General features: G+C 45.9%; 2 protein-coding genes across 3 annotated transcripts in view; both read right to left on the reverse strand.

Annotated features, from left to right (window-relative positions):
• Window positions 1–992: 992 nt before the first annotated feature.
• On the reverse strand, window positions 993–8613 carry LOC125757652 (uncharacterized). Of its 2 annotated transcripts, none has more exons than XM_049413369.1 (4): window positions 8427–8613; window positions 6614–6717; window positions 5774–5856; window positions 993–1366 (listed from the first exon to the last, which is right to left on the reverse strand). In XM_049413369.1, exons 1-4 carry the CDS (start codon window positions 8552–8554, stop codon window positions 1286–1288), a joined length of 396 nt encoding a protein of 131 aa, XP_049269326.1. In that variant the 5' UTR covers window positions 8555–8613; the 3' UTR covers window positions 993–1285. The 2 variants fall into 2 exon arrangements, with proteins under 2 accessions (XP_049269326.1, XP_049269325.1); XM_049413368.1 differs by lacking the exon at window positions 993–1366 and adding an exon at window positions 4759–4954.
• A 747-nt stretch (window positions 8614–9360) lies between these two features.
• Window positions 9361–16329, reverse strand: part of LOC119387080 (sodium-coupled monocarboxylate transporter 2) — a 41251-nt gene continuing 34282 nt past the window's right edge. Inside the window, exons 7-11 of the mRNA XM_037654384.2 lie at window positions 14752–14881; window positions 12184–12272; window positions 11192–11301; window positions 10387–10454; window positions 9361–9516 (exon numbers count right to left, since the gene is read on the reverse strand). Of these exons, the coding sequence (XP_037510312.2) occupies window positions 9361–9516; window positions 10387–10454; window positions 11192–11301; window positions 12184–12272; window positions 14752–14881 (553 nt within the window). The remainder of the gene's footprint in view (window positions 9517–10386; window positions 10455–11191; window positions 11302–12183; window positions 12273–14751; window positions 14882–16329) is intronic.

Genomic DNA, 16329 nt, shown 5'->3' on the forward strand with positions numbered 1-16329 from the left:
TATCAGGTATGCCTCAGTGCTTGGTGTGCTTAGTTAATACGCAGCTAGGTATTACGCACAACTGTGTAACTCGATAGCTATTTGACTATGTGCAAGCCCAGTGAGCACCAACATAACCGGCGAGCTTCGCGACAAATGTAATGAACAGTCACGCAGTCTGACCGGCCACGAATCAAAGTGTAATATCACTATCTACGTTATAAGCGAAAGCAAGAGGCAGACGACATTTAAAAAAAAAAACGTTGTTTTATACAAAGTAACATACTTTATTTATCCTCGTTAATTATGACATGACTATGAATGATTCGGGGAAGCAAAAAGTACCCCCCAAGGAAAGTATATCTGCGCAATTTCTGAATACACGCTTTGTAGTGAAAAAATTCTCGTCGTTCGTGCACCCTCTTAAACCAGCAGACGCCTTTCACACAGTGCAGCTTTGAATGTCGTACAGCTGTGGCATGCATCTAACCTGACACGTTCTTGTTCATTTCATTAAGTAGCCTGGTACCCTCCATTTTCCCCGGCTTCTTGTGCTAACGGTGCAGCATTGATGGCGATGGCTATGACAGAGATTAGGAAGAAATGAGAGCGTCCTGCTCTCGCATACAAAATTTTTAATGGCAAGCCCAACAATAATATCTGGGGTTTAACGTCCCAAAACCACTATTTGATTATGAGGGACACCGTAGTGGAGGGCTCCGGAAATTTCGACCACCTGGGGTTCTTCAACGTGCACCTAAATCTAAGTACACGGGCCTCCAACATTTTCGCCTCCATCGAAAATGCAGCCCGCTGCGGCAGGGATTCGATCCCGCGGCCTTCGGATCAGCAGTCGAGCGCCATAACCGCTTGACCACCGTGGCGGGTCTAAGGGCAAGCCCACTACGAAAACAACTGCCGAGGTATGTCAGGTACTCTAAGAAATTTTTGCAGTTGTTTCATGGTGCCTGTGCGTGCGTACCACACGTTCCTTGCGTGTCTTTAGAAAAATAATAAAGGTAAGTGCCGATTACAACGCTTCATAAATGATATGATTCGATACATTATCTTTTTTTCTAAGCAATGTAAGTACATAAGGAACATAAGACAGGTGTTTGCCAACGTAGAGAAGTTACATGGCGAAAGTTAGCACACTATATATTCGGCGTAGTTTGTTTCTTCTTAGATTACATCACTGTGTTTCGTGCGTACGATGTTCTGTGTCAATTATTTTTCTCGATGTGCTTTAACTTTAGCGAGCTTCCACAACCAGTTTGGCAGCTGTAAAAAGGTCTAAAAGTCTGTTCTACGCGAAAGAAGGGGCCTCCAACTCTGAGATGTTGAGGACTTTGAGGGGCTCTTTTTGCGCTTTTTCCTCTTCGGGTACCTGCAACCAATAGAAATAGAATAAAGTGCATGTCAGGAAAAACCAGCGCAGCACTTAACCATGTGGGCAGAAGAGGCAGGGGCGCAAAAAAGTCTAGCCTGCTCCACGACGTGAAAGCCGCCAGGCAGCGACGCTGTTGCCCCTTTCATTCGGTCCCTTCAAGTCTCTTATTTCGTTTTGCCCAGTTACTTCTATGTCAAGACCGAATGAAGAGCTCTGAGGATCCCGAGCTCCTCATATTACCAGCTGAATCCTGATTGGCTGAATCTAACTGGCGTCACGCTCACGCCACCCATCATCATTCATGATACACAAGATCCTGCTTTTGTTGCGCTCACTCTCAGCATTATGTAAGTTTCATCACGTGACCCCCTCCCAATCCACTGTTTGAATCGCCCGCCTTAACCCCCTTTCCTTCTCCTCTTTTCATTAGACTCCCTCCTCCTCACCAAGGAGACGTGACCTTTTTTGGCGGGACCACACCAGCGATGCCGACGGCACAGGGTCCGCATAAACGGTTTCGCTGTAAAATGAGTTCTTAATTGTTTTCGATATTACACACGTGCACACCGTACTTTGCACCCAGATTCTTCCGGCTTAACCATATTGGCCTGTAATGTAAGCAGCCATGTCAACGACCTGACAAGGCACTGTAGCGTCTCATCTCTTGGATTGTCTTGGTTGTCACGTCCTTGACAACCTTGCGACGTGAAGTATATTCAAGGTAACGCGTTTGTGATGGTGTAGACTTCAGCAGATAAACCAGCAAGGATTGAACTCTTTATTGGGCAAACTTGTGACCCGTACAGCAAAACAATAAAAGCACAACAATGCCGGCGAGCACGGCCATCGATCGTAGAAATCTAATCTACGATGAAAAGCATTGTCTTTCACACACGCGTTATCACACATCGCTTGCGCTCGCGTACGTTCAAGGACGTACACAAATGTTCGCCGACCTTGTACTCCCGTCGCGAGAGCACTTCCCAGAGACTTCTCAGAGATAAGAGCATGCCTTACGCCAAGGGACAACTTTGTCACATTGGATAGCCGGTGAAAGACGGTGCACCGGGTAAAAAGAGTAAATGACTATGCGAGTAAATATTGACCGCTTTTGAACACATCGATATGAAGCAGGACTCCCTTTCCCACCTGCTTACTACACCATACTATGCAAGGCTATGCTATGGTCTGCTAGCGTGCCTGGATAGCCGAGTGTTTAGGACGCTCGCCTTCGGATCGAGGGTACGCGGGTTCGAATCACGCCTCGTGAAGATTTTTTTGGGACAAGAACTTTTCTCTTTCTCTTTTTTTTGTATCTTTCTTTCCGTCTCTCTGTTTGTTTCTCTCTCTTTCTTTCTCTCCCTCTCTCTCAGTGCTCGTTCTCAGGTAGCCGCACAGTGGCACAGACCCGTTAAGATGATGATAGTTTTCAGCGCTTGACTCACAAGGAACGATTTGCTAAACAGCTTCGCTGTTAAAAGAAATAATCTACGTACCGGAATGTAAGAGACGCAGACAATGTTTCCATTATTCCGGCATTTCCGCACTGATTTTTCTCGACATGAGTACCAACAAGTTCAAGTAGCTAGCAATTGTGCTTCGACATCAAGCGCCGATGACAAATGACATCGGGCGGGCTGGGGCGCATATTACGACATAATGGACGTCTGGTACGTCGCACGCTTATTCATGACGGAGCGAGAACTAACGACGAGACAAACACAACACCTGATGCAGCAAAACGGCAAGTTGGGCCAGTTGGTTGGGATTCATTTTTTCACTCGGTTGTCGCGTCGTATTGGCCGTTTTCCTTCTATTGTCCTCATGTGTGTTGCGCTGTAGCCGAGTGAAAAAATGAACAACACATGAGGTCGACCGATGGTAGAGACTAGGTGCGATAAAAAAAAATCGATTATATTCTGTGCCCAAACGATAACCTGCTTATGAAGATGCGGTGGTGGGTTATTACGGATTAATTTTGACCAGGTGGAAATTCTTTAACGTGCCCTCAAATACAAGTACACTGGCGTTTTAAATACGTCTCATGGTGCCGTTATCGTTTCGACATGAGTCCCCACATATCTAAAGTTTCGACCAGTCCTGTAACCGAAACGTTGGTTCCTTGCCTTGAGGCCTGTATTGTTCACCAACTGTTGATCCGACATAAGCTAGGTCCTTGTTCAGTAAGGTTTTTGTTTTGGCTTTTGTTTCGCCGTGAAGAAGTAAAACTGGAGTCGAGTGAAAAACCGTTTACGACAGCAGTAGGTGACACATGTTCTGTCGCATGCAGTGATGTTACATTACACATCTTCGAATTAAAAAAAAAATCACCTTCGATTACGATGCTGCCTCACTTGTGCGAATTCTGAGCGCCGCTTCGTGTTGGGGCAAGACCAACTGTGTTTGTAGTTTTGGCTTTCCGCAAGGTATCGACTACGTAAGAAATCGTAATTTTTGTGAAGTAGGACAGCACCCACTACGCCATTATTCGACTTCTGCGGATAAGCGAGGTACCCGCTACACATCTGTAAGGTAATTAAGTGCACTTTGTCAATGCTGCATGTGGCTGATGACGATGAAGAATTATGGCTGAGCGCTTTGCAGTGGGTTGGAAGCATTAAACCACGCAGTCGTTGCGTAATTAGCATTGCATGATGACTGGTTGTTATTTTACTCTTCTCCCACGCTATATTACATAGGTTAACGCGATTCCTTGCCCGACATGACGACTGTATAGATCTTTTTGCAAGGGAGTTTCAAGCACCAGCGTGGCTCTGTGGTATAATACCAGAATGCCACGCAGAGGGCCCAGGTTCAAATCCATTCGATCCTGAGTATTTTTTTACGTCACCGACGGTGATGGCAACGGCGACGGCGACGGCGACGCCACTCAACGCAGGAACGGGCGCCTAAGAGCTGCGCTCTAGAAGAAAAGAACGCACAATTTCTTCGCAAGGGCGAAGCAACGAATGCGATAGCAACAAATTGGAATGGTATACAAAGTAAGGCTAGCAGATCACTCCTTTAGCACGAGACCCGGTGTAACCCAAGCAAAACGCTGGAGTAAGGAAGCATGGCCGCTGCAGCGAGCGAAGCGAACTTCACGCTGTCTATATGGCTTCAACTCAAACTTTGCGATTAGAATAGAACACGTACTACAAAGGTGCGTTGACCAGTCGGGCTATGTGTGCGTTGCTATGCGCTGACCAGCCGGGAAATGCGTGCATAGTCCGGCTGGTCAACGCACGCATTTCCGTATCTTTGTGACGTTGCGCACGCAGTTTTACTCAATGTATCTCGGCTGCATACAACCATCAAGAATAAAAAATTAAGCTTTTTCTTGTTTTTTGCTGAAGGAGAGAAAGGAGGCAGCAACGCGTCTGCCTGTAACACAACTCTGTGCGGCCAACAGAACATATTTTATTCGTTTTGCGAACAGCGCGAACAGTAAGATTCTGTCAGAGAGCCCCGCTGTTGGCTGCATGGTCTCATCCATCCTTTCCTTTCTACGTTCGCCGTTATGGTTCGCAGTTCACGCGCATCGGTGGTAGCGTGAGTGCAGCAGTCCCAGTCATCGTGAGCAGGCTGCGTGTTTTTGCGTGAGAAAGTTTTGTTTTTTAAGCTTCCGTAATATCTCGAGTCATCACCCCATTTTCCGAGACGCACCACCTAAGCCGTGGGGTTGCCCAAGCTAGCAGCAGAACTCATGATCGACATGCTACCAGAATCGCGGTTTCCGCGGTGTCTCAAGATCTGGTACTTTTCTTTTTAATTGCTGCACCTTTTCAACTGTCTTCCACGGCTCCTTAAATGATTATCTGAATACATAATCATCGGCAAATGATAACGGGGTCACATCGGCGCTTCGTAATGAAGAAACTCAGCTCGTCCTGAGCGCCACGTGTTACAGCTGATTCGAATAACAACTTTTATTTCTCATTGTTTCTGCTGGGACACCGGCGGGAACACCTGATACGATGCATCTGGCTAATGCTTTAAGGAATACGTTGGTATAGATCGTTAGCAAAATGAGGTATTGGGCTAGCTGATTTTGCATGTTGGATTGCGCTTGTCGTGTCCACTTCGTAACGCGTGTCCTCCCTAACTTCTTTTGTCCCAGTAACTGTAGCGCAGTATTTTAATCAACGTTGGTAGATCGATTTTACAAAGTTAAAATGCCACTTTCAATTGCTTTTCATTGTCAGCTCATTAACTTTTCACACGTTAACGTAGCTCACCGCCCTTTCCATCGGGCAAATTACGCTTACTGCGGAGATGTAGGGAGATGATTCGAGATATTAATGATGTAGTCAGTTTCTGTTAAGACAAATATTACGTGCGCCCGATGCGCGACATCAATCTGTATATTTACAAAAAAAAATCTCACTCCTTTATCAGACTCACCTTGAGCATTTTCGCCCTGCCCCAGAGCTGCAGGAAGACCTCGCTCGTGAGGGGAATGTGCTTCGCAGTGTTCCTGTTGCCTCCTGCGAGGGCACGTGCGCAAAGCCATAAATCGAAACGCATGTGCGTAGGTGTCATTACGCTTTGCATTTACAGCATACACACCAATAATTAAAAGAGAATACTATAGCTTTAAATAAGAACGCGCACGCTGGCGTATTTATATAAGACCGTAGGGAGAGATGCCGGAATGTGACTATTCGCGGAATGCCGAAGTGCGCGTGCGCAGATTAGTTAGACCTGAATGACTTACGTACGATCTCCACGGAAGCCACGATGGAGTTTACGTTGCATCTCTAGCGTTCCGCTTGTTCGTAGACACCAACTGCAGTGACGGCGTTGTCGCTTGCAGTAAGCTTGTTGTCAACGTAAATTTATACGGAAACTTATCGGGACAGAAACAGGCGTTTTCACTTCTGAATTCATTGTAAGCAGCTGAAAGAAACACTTGCGTAATTTGTTTCATGAAGGCTAGCTGAATGACCGCAGAACGCTTTGTAATAAACAGCGCATGAGTAAATGCAGCAGAATCGCATTTTGTGCATAAAATTGCGTAAGACGTGCTACGAATTTTTGCTTGTTCCCGTCTCACTGACATTTAGACATTTTATTTGCTTTGTAGGTGTGGGAGTGGTGTCCTTCATGGGCAATTTGTTTTTGATCCGAATGAATACGAACAATATTAATCTAGCACCTTAGTTTATTTTCTTTAGCCTTTTTTTCTCCCTTGCTTTCTGTTTCGTTCTTGTCTTTCTTTGAAAACTCTGTTTAGCTACAAACCTGTGGCGATGCTGACGGCGAGTCCAATGGCGACAGTCATCAGGGAAGCCATGAGGCCGCTCCAATAGCTAGACAGCCGGTAGAGCGGGAAGATGTCACGCTTGCTGTTCGGACCCACAGGGAAAGAAAAAAAAAATATTACACTTTCTTATCTCACTTAACGTGAAAATTAAGGAAGCGCAGAAAAACGAGGCAGGCATTTCTATCGACCGCAACTCACGTAGTTACGGTCGTACACTCAATATATACGACCACGGCTACTTAATTTGTTACATGAACCAACTAGACCAACAGCAAGTACTACTAGTCTTATAATGATGGTGCGCTAGAGAACGATCGTTATAAAACTATTGATAGTTTCTGCCGTACCCGTGTTCCTTCTTCTGGTATTATCGTGCTTTTGCCCACCACCGTTGTAAGACGAATTACCAACTCGCCCAGCAGCCCGTTCTTTTGAAGTGTACTGCTAGACATAGGGAAGTTCATGGCATGTACAATTAGCAGTCTAATAACAACAAATCACCTGGAGAGTGCCGATTACAAGCGTATATCGAAGGGATACCGAGGAAAATGCCTGTCGATACGTATCTATGTGTGGTGCATAAAATACGTTAGCGTTCCGCGTTGTTGTGCCTGCAAAGCGCGAGGGAGGCTTGATTTAAGCGCACGCAGCAATGCCCGAAAGGCCAAACGCTCATATCGATAGAAAAACGTTACACAGCTGTATTATTTAAAAGACTTAAGATAAAAGTTACACGCCGAGATTTAAATACCTTACGACTGTTCTTCGTGCGTGGCAGCTGTAAAAAAAATGATCAGGAAGAACGCAGTCGTGACCACAAAACCTGCTCACAGCCACTTTGGCGTTTGAATGGCTTGCCTGCATCTACCTAGACTACCAAAGCATAAATACGATACATTACGGTGACAGCGCAACGTGTGGCCCTATTTTACTGCCTTCCGCTCCTCCTACCGAGATAAAACTGCTATGGATCCAGTGTGTCGCTACGAACCTCGCCCATAATAAGAACTTCTTGCAGGTTGGTTCGAACTGGTGGCGTACTGCGCAAGCACTAAGGTGGGAAGAAGACAGACAGACAGGAAGGCTCTAGGAATGGGCGAATTTGAGGTTCGAAGCGAATTGTAAGCAAATAGTGGCTTTGTCAAATAATTTCGAAAAGAATAGAATAGTATATATCATATAATCTAACAAAAAATGAGCATTTTTGTCATGACCCGACGAACTTGTACAATATTTTTAAGAATTGAAACTAGGCGTGGACTAGTGTCATTTTTTGGTTTGAAGTGAGGTGGAAGAAAATTCGAATAGAGGCTAGATTTGAATAGTAATAGGGCCCAGGTTATAAGCGGTAAAGTAGGTTAAATTTGAAAATTGTCTATACTTAGCCCTCTTAATAAGCTGTTAAACTTAAAAAAAGATTAATCGAGGTGCAGGTAATGTGTACATTATAACCTTGAAGTGCGACTTCGCGGCAGTGCGGATTTCTCCTGAAAAGATAGTTTCACAGCCTGGCAGTTTCATGTTACAGTGAAACCATCTTTTCAGGTGGTTACATACGGTCAAATATGCGTCTATTCGTTGATTTTGAATACGTCGAAATTTCGAATCATTTAAATTCGTATTGAAGCAAATTCGAATACTGCAATATTCGTTCGGATACACGAGGAACTCGAATATTCGCCCATTCCTAGAGAGCTCTTCCCTGTCATAATTTCTTCTTCCCTCCTTCGTGTTTGGGCAGTACGCCACCAGCTTGCCCTTAACCCCACCCCTCCAGCTTGAGTGACGTACCTGGCGGCTGCAGCGGCTGCCATCTTCGATGCAACGGTGGCGGCCAGCACGGTAGCGTTCCCGGGACAATGGTCGAGCGTCACCTCCATGGCAGGTGGTCGGACGCCGTTGAACAGTTTGCCCGTCATCACCCACAGCTGGAAAGCCGTAGTCAGTGACGCAGACACCACGACGCCCTGCGAACGGACCCGTGCAGTTTGTGGTCACAGTACGTGTCCGATGCATACCTGACATGACAGAAGTCATGAACAAGTAATGCGCATTGCGTTCTCCACAGTGTACTGCTACAGGTGTCCACTTACAAATAACGCTTGCGCACTATCTGACAATTCCCCAGTAGGAAGTTTCTGCAAAATATGTGTGTGTACTAACAAAGCCGTGAAGTTAAAACTCAGATATAAAAATCGGATTCTTTGAAGTAGTCGTTTGTTTGCCCACACCTTAGGACACGGGTTAATATATTACATTGTCTTCTCCCTCCTCCATTTACATTTAGCGTAGCTGTCTAAGAATCGTCATTTTTCGTTTAATCTTCGCGTTTTCGCCTCACTTAATTGTCTATTTTTGTTCATGGAACCTGAGCTCCTTCACGTACAGCCAGATTCGGAGAGTTGTCCTTGCGCAAACTTCTCTGTATAAGTTTTGAATGCGATTTGTACCTTTGTGGTTAGATTTGGAACAAAAAAAAAAAAGAAAGAGAGGGGGGAGGAATCTGCATACCATCGCTACGGCGCGCCTCACAATGATACCAAGGTTCTGGCATGTGAAACTTCATAATTACATTGGTTGTAAAGTATACGTAATCATCGACAAAACATAGGCATCTGGCGTCGAATATTTTATCCTTGTGGATGAAAAAATTGAAGTTTTAAATGTTCCTTACTTCAGAGTTTAATGCGTCAAAAGCAGAGACCCACTGGCTTTCTTCTTAAGCTTAGCACGTTCGCGTAATTCGAGATAAATAGTGGCGAATATATCCAGCAATGATATCTCTGGTGCTTGCCTTCGTATTGGCCCATGGAAATGCCAGCGCCAGCAGATAGATGCCGACGAATGGTCCTGAAGCGCTGCTCTGCATAACCATAAACACCTGCGGCAGAATTAAGGAAATCGCATGTTGAAATACAGATGTTTATTGGTGCTTCCAATAAGACTATCACTGCAAAAACGTTCACGAGACCTAGTAATCCATATCACATCTCTGAGTAAAGCCGAAGTGCACTATGACAAATCGAGCAATGCCTGCATCCTGTCCATAAGACCACTCGCGCATCCATTTTAACCGGTGTCATTATAAACCTCAACCGCAAAGATTAAATGATAAAATGTAAATTATAGCTGAAGGAAATTGATTTGTTACTTCAGCGACGGATTCGATACTGTATTAAACGTGCAGAAGCATCACGTGAGCAAAAGACACGACACAGAAATTATAAAAGCACTGCACGGTCCATCAGTAACTGTAGAAATTACGCAGTGGATACTTATTTACGACGGCGTGGCTTTTTGCCACCACTTTCCTAACCATTATTTCGAGCTCCCGACGTTTTCAACTTAGCACGTGAAGACATACCGATGCTGACTGCTGTAGGGACAGCTGGTTGCAGGAGCCACTATAGGGAAAACACTGGCGTATCTATTTTCTCGCGTCATCACTAACCTAAACGGTTATCGACACATTTGCCATGAGATTACAAGTTGTGTTTCAAAGATTCTCACCAATGATACGCTTGCTCCTTGTTCAAACAAACTAAGCGCGAGTCTTCATCCATTTTCCTTTCTGTCTTTCCCCATTCCTTCAGTGTAGGGTAGCAAACCAGATGTTTATATTTAGCTTTGTCCAATTTAACCTCGACTGCCTGCACGGCAAAAAATCGCTTACATATGTTCGAAAAAAAGAGATTGTACACCTATTCCCGCAGTCTTCGGTACTACAATTAAGAAACGAAAGTCGGCTTACCCGCACTGCTGAACCGATATACGGGATAGCTAGCGCCAGAAGAGTCATCAATAGGCCGGAGGCAAAGGCTGGAAAAAGTATCGTGAACACCGAGTCACACGCAAGTTTGAAGCGTATACAGAGTAAAAAAAAAAGGGGGGGGGGGGGTTGGAGGTCGACGTATTTGAGTACTTACACTCGAAAAAAGCCACAAAAACTTAAACAAACGTGGCCATTTTTTTTTCATTGTAACAATGTACCAACTCACCCAGCAAGAAACCCTCTTCTATTTGAGCAGGCCTAGTTTTTTTTCTTTGCATTGTGTTGCATTTGGATGTGTATAATTGCGCGTAATGCATTGCTGTTCGAACACCTATGGGCGCGCTGAAGCATTCGGGGTTACGTTTGCTCGTTCTTGAGGTCAACACGACACCATCACGTGTTTCACGAAAAGCTATGGAAGCGCTGCGGACATGCAACAAAAAATAGCTGGAAAAAATCAAAAATAACTATTTATAGTTTCGTAGTGCTCAACTGCCGCCAGCAGAGTAATGTGACCATTGTTTCCTTTTCCGCACATTTTTTGTCACCGCTTCATCCATTTCGTGTATGTGACCTCGTGCACCTAAAGTATATATTAAAAACCGGTAAAATATTGACAAGTTAGTTGTGTTGCTCAAATAACGAACAATGTATCAATCTAAATAAGCTGTTAATGAACAGTGTGCACATTCTAAATATGCTGCTTTTACATATGGCATAAACCTATCAAAAGCAACGATGTAGTTGTCCCGTGAGTGAACGCCTCCGTGAAAAGTGCGCTCACCGAGTCCTTTGGTGATTATGTTGACCCAGCGTTCCTCAATCTTCATGTACGGAACCATCATGTCCACGTAGACGGTAGCCGCGAGGGAATTCACGGCTGACGTCACTGTACTGCAAAGAGACCATTGCTGCGCTGCAACAAATATTCCTGCGGAAACAGGCTACTGACGCCTGAACCTTCCTGCCAGTGCCTTACGTTACAAGTTATATGCCGCCCACAGCGGCAACAAGTCCAGAAACCTGATTTAAATCGCAAGTCATATACGGCCTGCTCCATTATTATATCGTGGAAAACATCGGTATACTATAAGATGAGGCACGCCGCGTATTGGATTTCTCCGGATTAGCTCCAGATTCATCTCGTTCCCACGGAAATGTGGCCACCGTGGCCGGTAATCGAACCCGCGTCCTCCTTCCTAACAATGCAATGTCATTGCCACAAGGCCTCAATGGCGAATTTGTCTATGAAAACTGTAAGAGCACATATCAAGGTAAAAACATCGCGATCTCAATGCCAACATGAACTAGGACTGATATCCATCTCCGACTCCCTCTCCGTCAATCTATTTATCGCTTTCGTTTCGGCCCCTTGACCCATTCCCCGTACATACATACTCAATCGTTGAATTGAAATTTAACGAAAGAATGTATGTTGATTTTTATAAGTGTTTTTGAAGTATTAGATGCGGCGTCGTTTCTTACTATTTACTTTACTTTCTTTAGTCCTTTCGCTTTTTCTCGGTGTTTATATATTGTAATTCGGCCCCAAATTTACGTCGGACATGACATATCATAATACCCTATTACGGCATCGTGGGTGGAGGCGGCATAGGAAAATACATTGCCTCAGTAAATAGTCGTTCTTCTGTCTTGCACACCTTTCACGTCAGCACAGCAGTCGTAAATACTTCCTTTTAAATTATTCAGCTTAGGTTGCGTCTATCTGGTTCTCTTTATCTGGACGGAGTGAGAAATTTTCGCACAGTATCTTACCTGAGCGTGGCACTGACGACGCCGGTGAGAAAGAGCCCCGAGAATCCAGGAATGCCAGAGAGCCTCGTGTGCACGTAGAGCGGGATCAACTGCGCCAAGTACAAAAGGGTCAAACGAGGCGCACGCCACTATATATACTGTAAGCAGGTTTTTGGCGAATGTTATAAATCAGGGACACATGTCGAAACGTTCCGTTTCGAATCTAGGTATTCAATGCTGAGCTTTAGAAAACACTCGCCGAAGCGCCAAGGCCCCTTTTCACAAAATTCACGTACGCTAGGAATGCATATCCAAGAGAAAATTTCAGCCAATACTGTCACCGGATACATTATTAGCGAAGCCATCCGGCCAATGGCAATGAGCACATAAGAATTAGAATCTTTGTGAATTCGGCCTCTGAAGAGCACTGACGTTGACAGCAAGAGACAGTGTCATCAACTATACCCTAACTACTTTCAATTGCGTTAGACAGACCTAGCAATCACCCTCTGGTTGTCAGTGATCCTATGATACTGGCCGAGGCGGTACCCAGCGCGGAAGGCTTTCATAGTGTTGCTGCGCTTCTTACGAACAACTGGTTTTAAAGACCGACTTTAAGTAGTGTCACATTCTTCCTCCCATTTATTTTCCATTTTTTAACAGCGGAGCTGCTTAAGCCGACCGTAAGTCCGTCCAACGTGGACAAAAATCCTCAGGCGGGTATGCGCCACAGGAATTGGGGAAGACCCAAAACCGAGTACAGCTCAAGTACAGCGGGTGCGAGCGTTAAACGAAAACTCTGCTTGGCGAAGTGGAGAGGAGGAAGGAAAGAGGAAGAGAGGAGATGAGAGACGGAGAGGAGGAGGAAAAGAAAGAAATAAGACGGAACCAAATTTCTTCTCTAGGAGAAACTGTTCTTCGAACAAGGCGTCGAAGGTAGAGCACTGCACGGGCCCGGGCCGGCCCGAAAGCCCGGGCCGGGCCGTCCGAAGCGTTTTCCGGCGGGCCCGGGCTGGGCTCGGGCTTGAAGTGCGGGCCCGGGCCGGGCCCGGGCTTGAAGCCGCGGGCCTGGGCCGGGCCTGGGCTTGAGGCTGCGGGCCGGGCCGGACTCGGACCCGCTCATTAAAAGGCGTAAGTCGGGCCTTCGAGCACCCGCGAATGTTATGCATTCCATGGTCTAAGGTATACTGTGCCAAGCTGAAGTGACACGTATATATATATATATATATATATATATATATATATATATATATATATATATATATATATATATATATATATATATATATATATATATATATATATGTTAACAGCACTAACAATGGGCCAGATCACGGTTGTTTCCATGGGAGGCATAAAGATTTCGGTCTTTTATTCGAGGTTGACACATACGATACATTTCATTTATATTCCTTGGTATTACGTGCCAAAACCACGATATGATTACGAGGCACGCCGTAGTGGCACCGGATCAATTTCGACCACCTCGAGTTCTCTAACGTGCACCTAAAGATAAGTATATACACGGGTGTTCTTGCATTTCGCCCCCACCAAATTGCGGCCGCCGTGGCCGCGGGAATCGCACCCGCGTCCTAGTACTTAACAGCGAAACAGCATAACCGCTGAGCTACCACCGCGGGCAAAGCAACATATCGATGCATGTACACACCGGATTTTCCGTCCGATCGCCCGCTACAAAGCGCACGGCATCATTAATCATCATCATCAACAACTAATATCCTCTAGCGGGCCCGGGTCGGGCCTGATCACGAACAAGCGCGCCCTGGATTAGTTTAGTAATGAACGCCCGGGCCCGGGCCGGGCTCGGGCTGGGTACGGTCAAGTACGCCCGGGCCCGGGCCGGGCTCGGGCTTGGATTCACGGGCCCGGGCTGGGCTCGGGCTTCATAAAGCGGGCCCGGGCCGGGCCCGGGCCGTAAAATCCGGCCCGTGCAGTGCTCTAGTCGAAAGTCTGCTTGCCTGCTGACAGCCGTTCAAGCACTCGAATTGTCCTCCCAAGATGGAAAGTGAGGCGCCATGCAGTCCGACACATCAAGGTTCGACGAGACGACCATAATGGTTTCCGGTCGCCACATCTCCCTTGAGGAGACAACGGCGTTAGCATGGATGATGACCATTTGTGAGGCTGTGAGGTACTTCGGGGCGACGGACCTTTCGATGCGTACAGGTGTCCCGCGCGTGTGACCCATCATCCTGCGGCCTATTCATGTAAAGAAAGGACCCCTTGGCGCCACAAGGGGAGAGCGTGGTGGCTACGCCCTCGTCGAGGACGTTGACCTGGGCGGGCCACCGCAATGAGTACGTTGACCTCATTAATTCTGTGTGTTTGACGTGATTGGACCATCCTAACTTGTAGCAATTCCCCCATCTAGGGATCTAGGGAACAGGGACCATTTATAATGAAAGAAAGGCTCGCCATGTAAATAATGCAAATAAACCACGTTAAGTTTCCCTTGAGTTTCTTCATGCTGCCTCTGCATCTTCCTCCCGAGTCTCCGGTGCCTGCAAAGGCTGGTCGCAACAGCGTGTACGCATGTACTGGATACCTATTAGATACCTATTACCATACCTGTTCGATCTTGTGGATGGTGCCAGAAAGAATGGGGTCGCAGTCGCGGTACCAGTAGACCAGAGCCATGGCCACCACTCCCAGGAAGCCGGTGGACACCACCAGGAGCACACTTCCAGCCATCACTGTCCTGTGAAGAAATCTCGAGCTTCCAAAACCTCTCACCATAAGCGAACACAAAACCGGCTATCTGAATGCCAACGAATGCGCCTACACGTTCATTTTGTGGATGACCCGGGAAATGGCACAATATTATAAGGTGTCGCATGTATTAACAAACTTTTATTATTCAGGAGCACTGAAATTGATTCGAAGGAGCAAAAACCAAATTTTATTGTACAAGCAAGGTTGAACCCTTGTACTCCACTTAAATAAAAAGAACGACATAAGAATCAGAGATTCTGCATTAAAAAAAGTTTAAGATCTGCGTTGCGAGGCGACACCAGTATGGTTTATTCCTGTTGTTCTTCTGTCTCATTCTTAAGCTTCACGGTGAACTTCGGCTAATCGCGCAAACCCGACGTCGCTAACGTTACGGAGGTTTAGGCAAACGAGCCATCTTTCATTCAAAGTGAAAAGGGCTTATACGTATATATATTGTGAACGGACGCCAGATAAGCACGGCATAAAGAGAGCCTGGTGCCTTGTGCGTGCTGCACCAGTCTTCGTGTTTCGTGACGGTATCTGATGTCTGCTCTTACTTTGCACTAAACCACCATAATGTTAAAATTTGCAGCACAATACTAAAACGCACAGGAAAAAATCACAGCATATCCACGGAGTGAATGATGATGAGTGGGCGAAGCTGCGGAGGTTCATCGGTAAACCGTGAATCTTCCGCGAATTCTGCCCAGTACATCATCACCGACGTGAGATCGGGCGCGTTTATACTAAAGGTTCGATGAGTTATGACGACTTGCAGCTCACTTTAATTTTACATGTACGCTGTGAATTTTCATTGTTTAGAAAACCATTGCTTAGAAAACATCTGGCGTCTTTCATTAAGCAGCTGGCGTCTTTTCGTTTTGCTTTAGAAACATCTGGCGTTCTTTCGTTCTGCTTTTAGAAAACATCTGGCGTCTTTCGTTGGTTTATTTCATCAATCAACGGCGTTTTGAACAAAATTTTTATTGTTTAATCACGCACAGGAGAAATCTCACCACGCACTACCTTGGAGGTAAACAATGGCTGCTAATGGGAATGAGATACAGAAGAAGTCGGCTTTTAGCTAACACTTACACTTATACTTCTACTAACGTTTCCTACTGGAACATGCCAATGGCTGCTAATGGGGAATGAGAGACAGAAGAATTCGGCTTTTAGTTAACGCGCACGCTGCGAAATTTTGATTGTTCAACAACACACAGGAAAAATCTCCCACCGGCACCGCCTTGGAGGTCAAGATCTGGTACTAGCGTTACGACTGGTTACGCACTACTACGACTACGAGGGACGAACGGGTGCCGCCTTAAGGAGCTTCGCCCCTAAAAGCACAAGGGGACAGAACATTGGTTACATCATTTTTGTGTGTGTGTTTAGTAGCGCACTGCAAATTTCGACTATGTACAACTAACTAGT

This window comes from Rhipicephalus sanguineus, chromosome 3 (genome assembly GCF_013339695.2).
Source record: "Rhipicephalus sanguineus isolate Rsan-2018 chromosome 3, BIME_Rsan_1.4, whole genome shotgun sequence".
Classification (NCBI taxonomy): domain Eukaryota; kingdom Metazoa; phylum Arthropoda; class Arachnida; order Ixodida; family Ixodidae; genus Rhipicephalus; species Rhipicephalus sanguineus.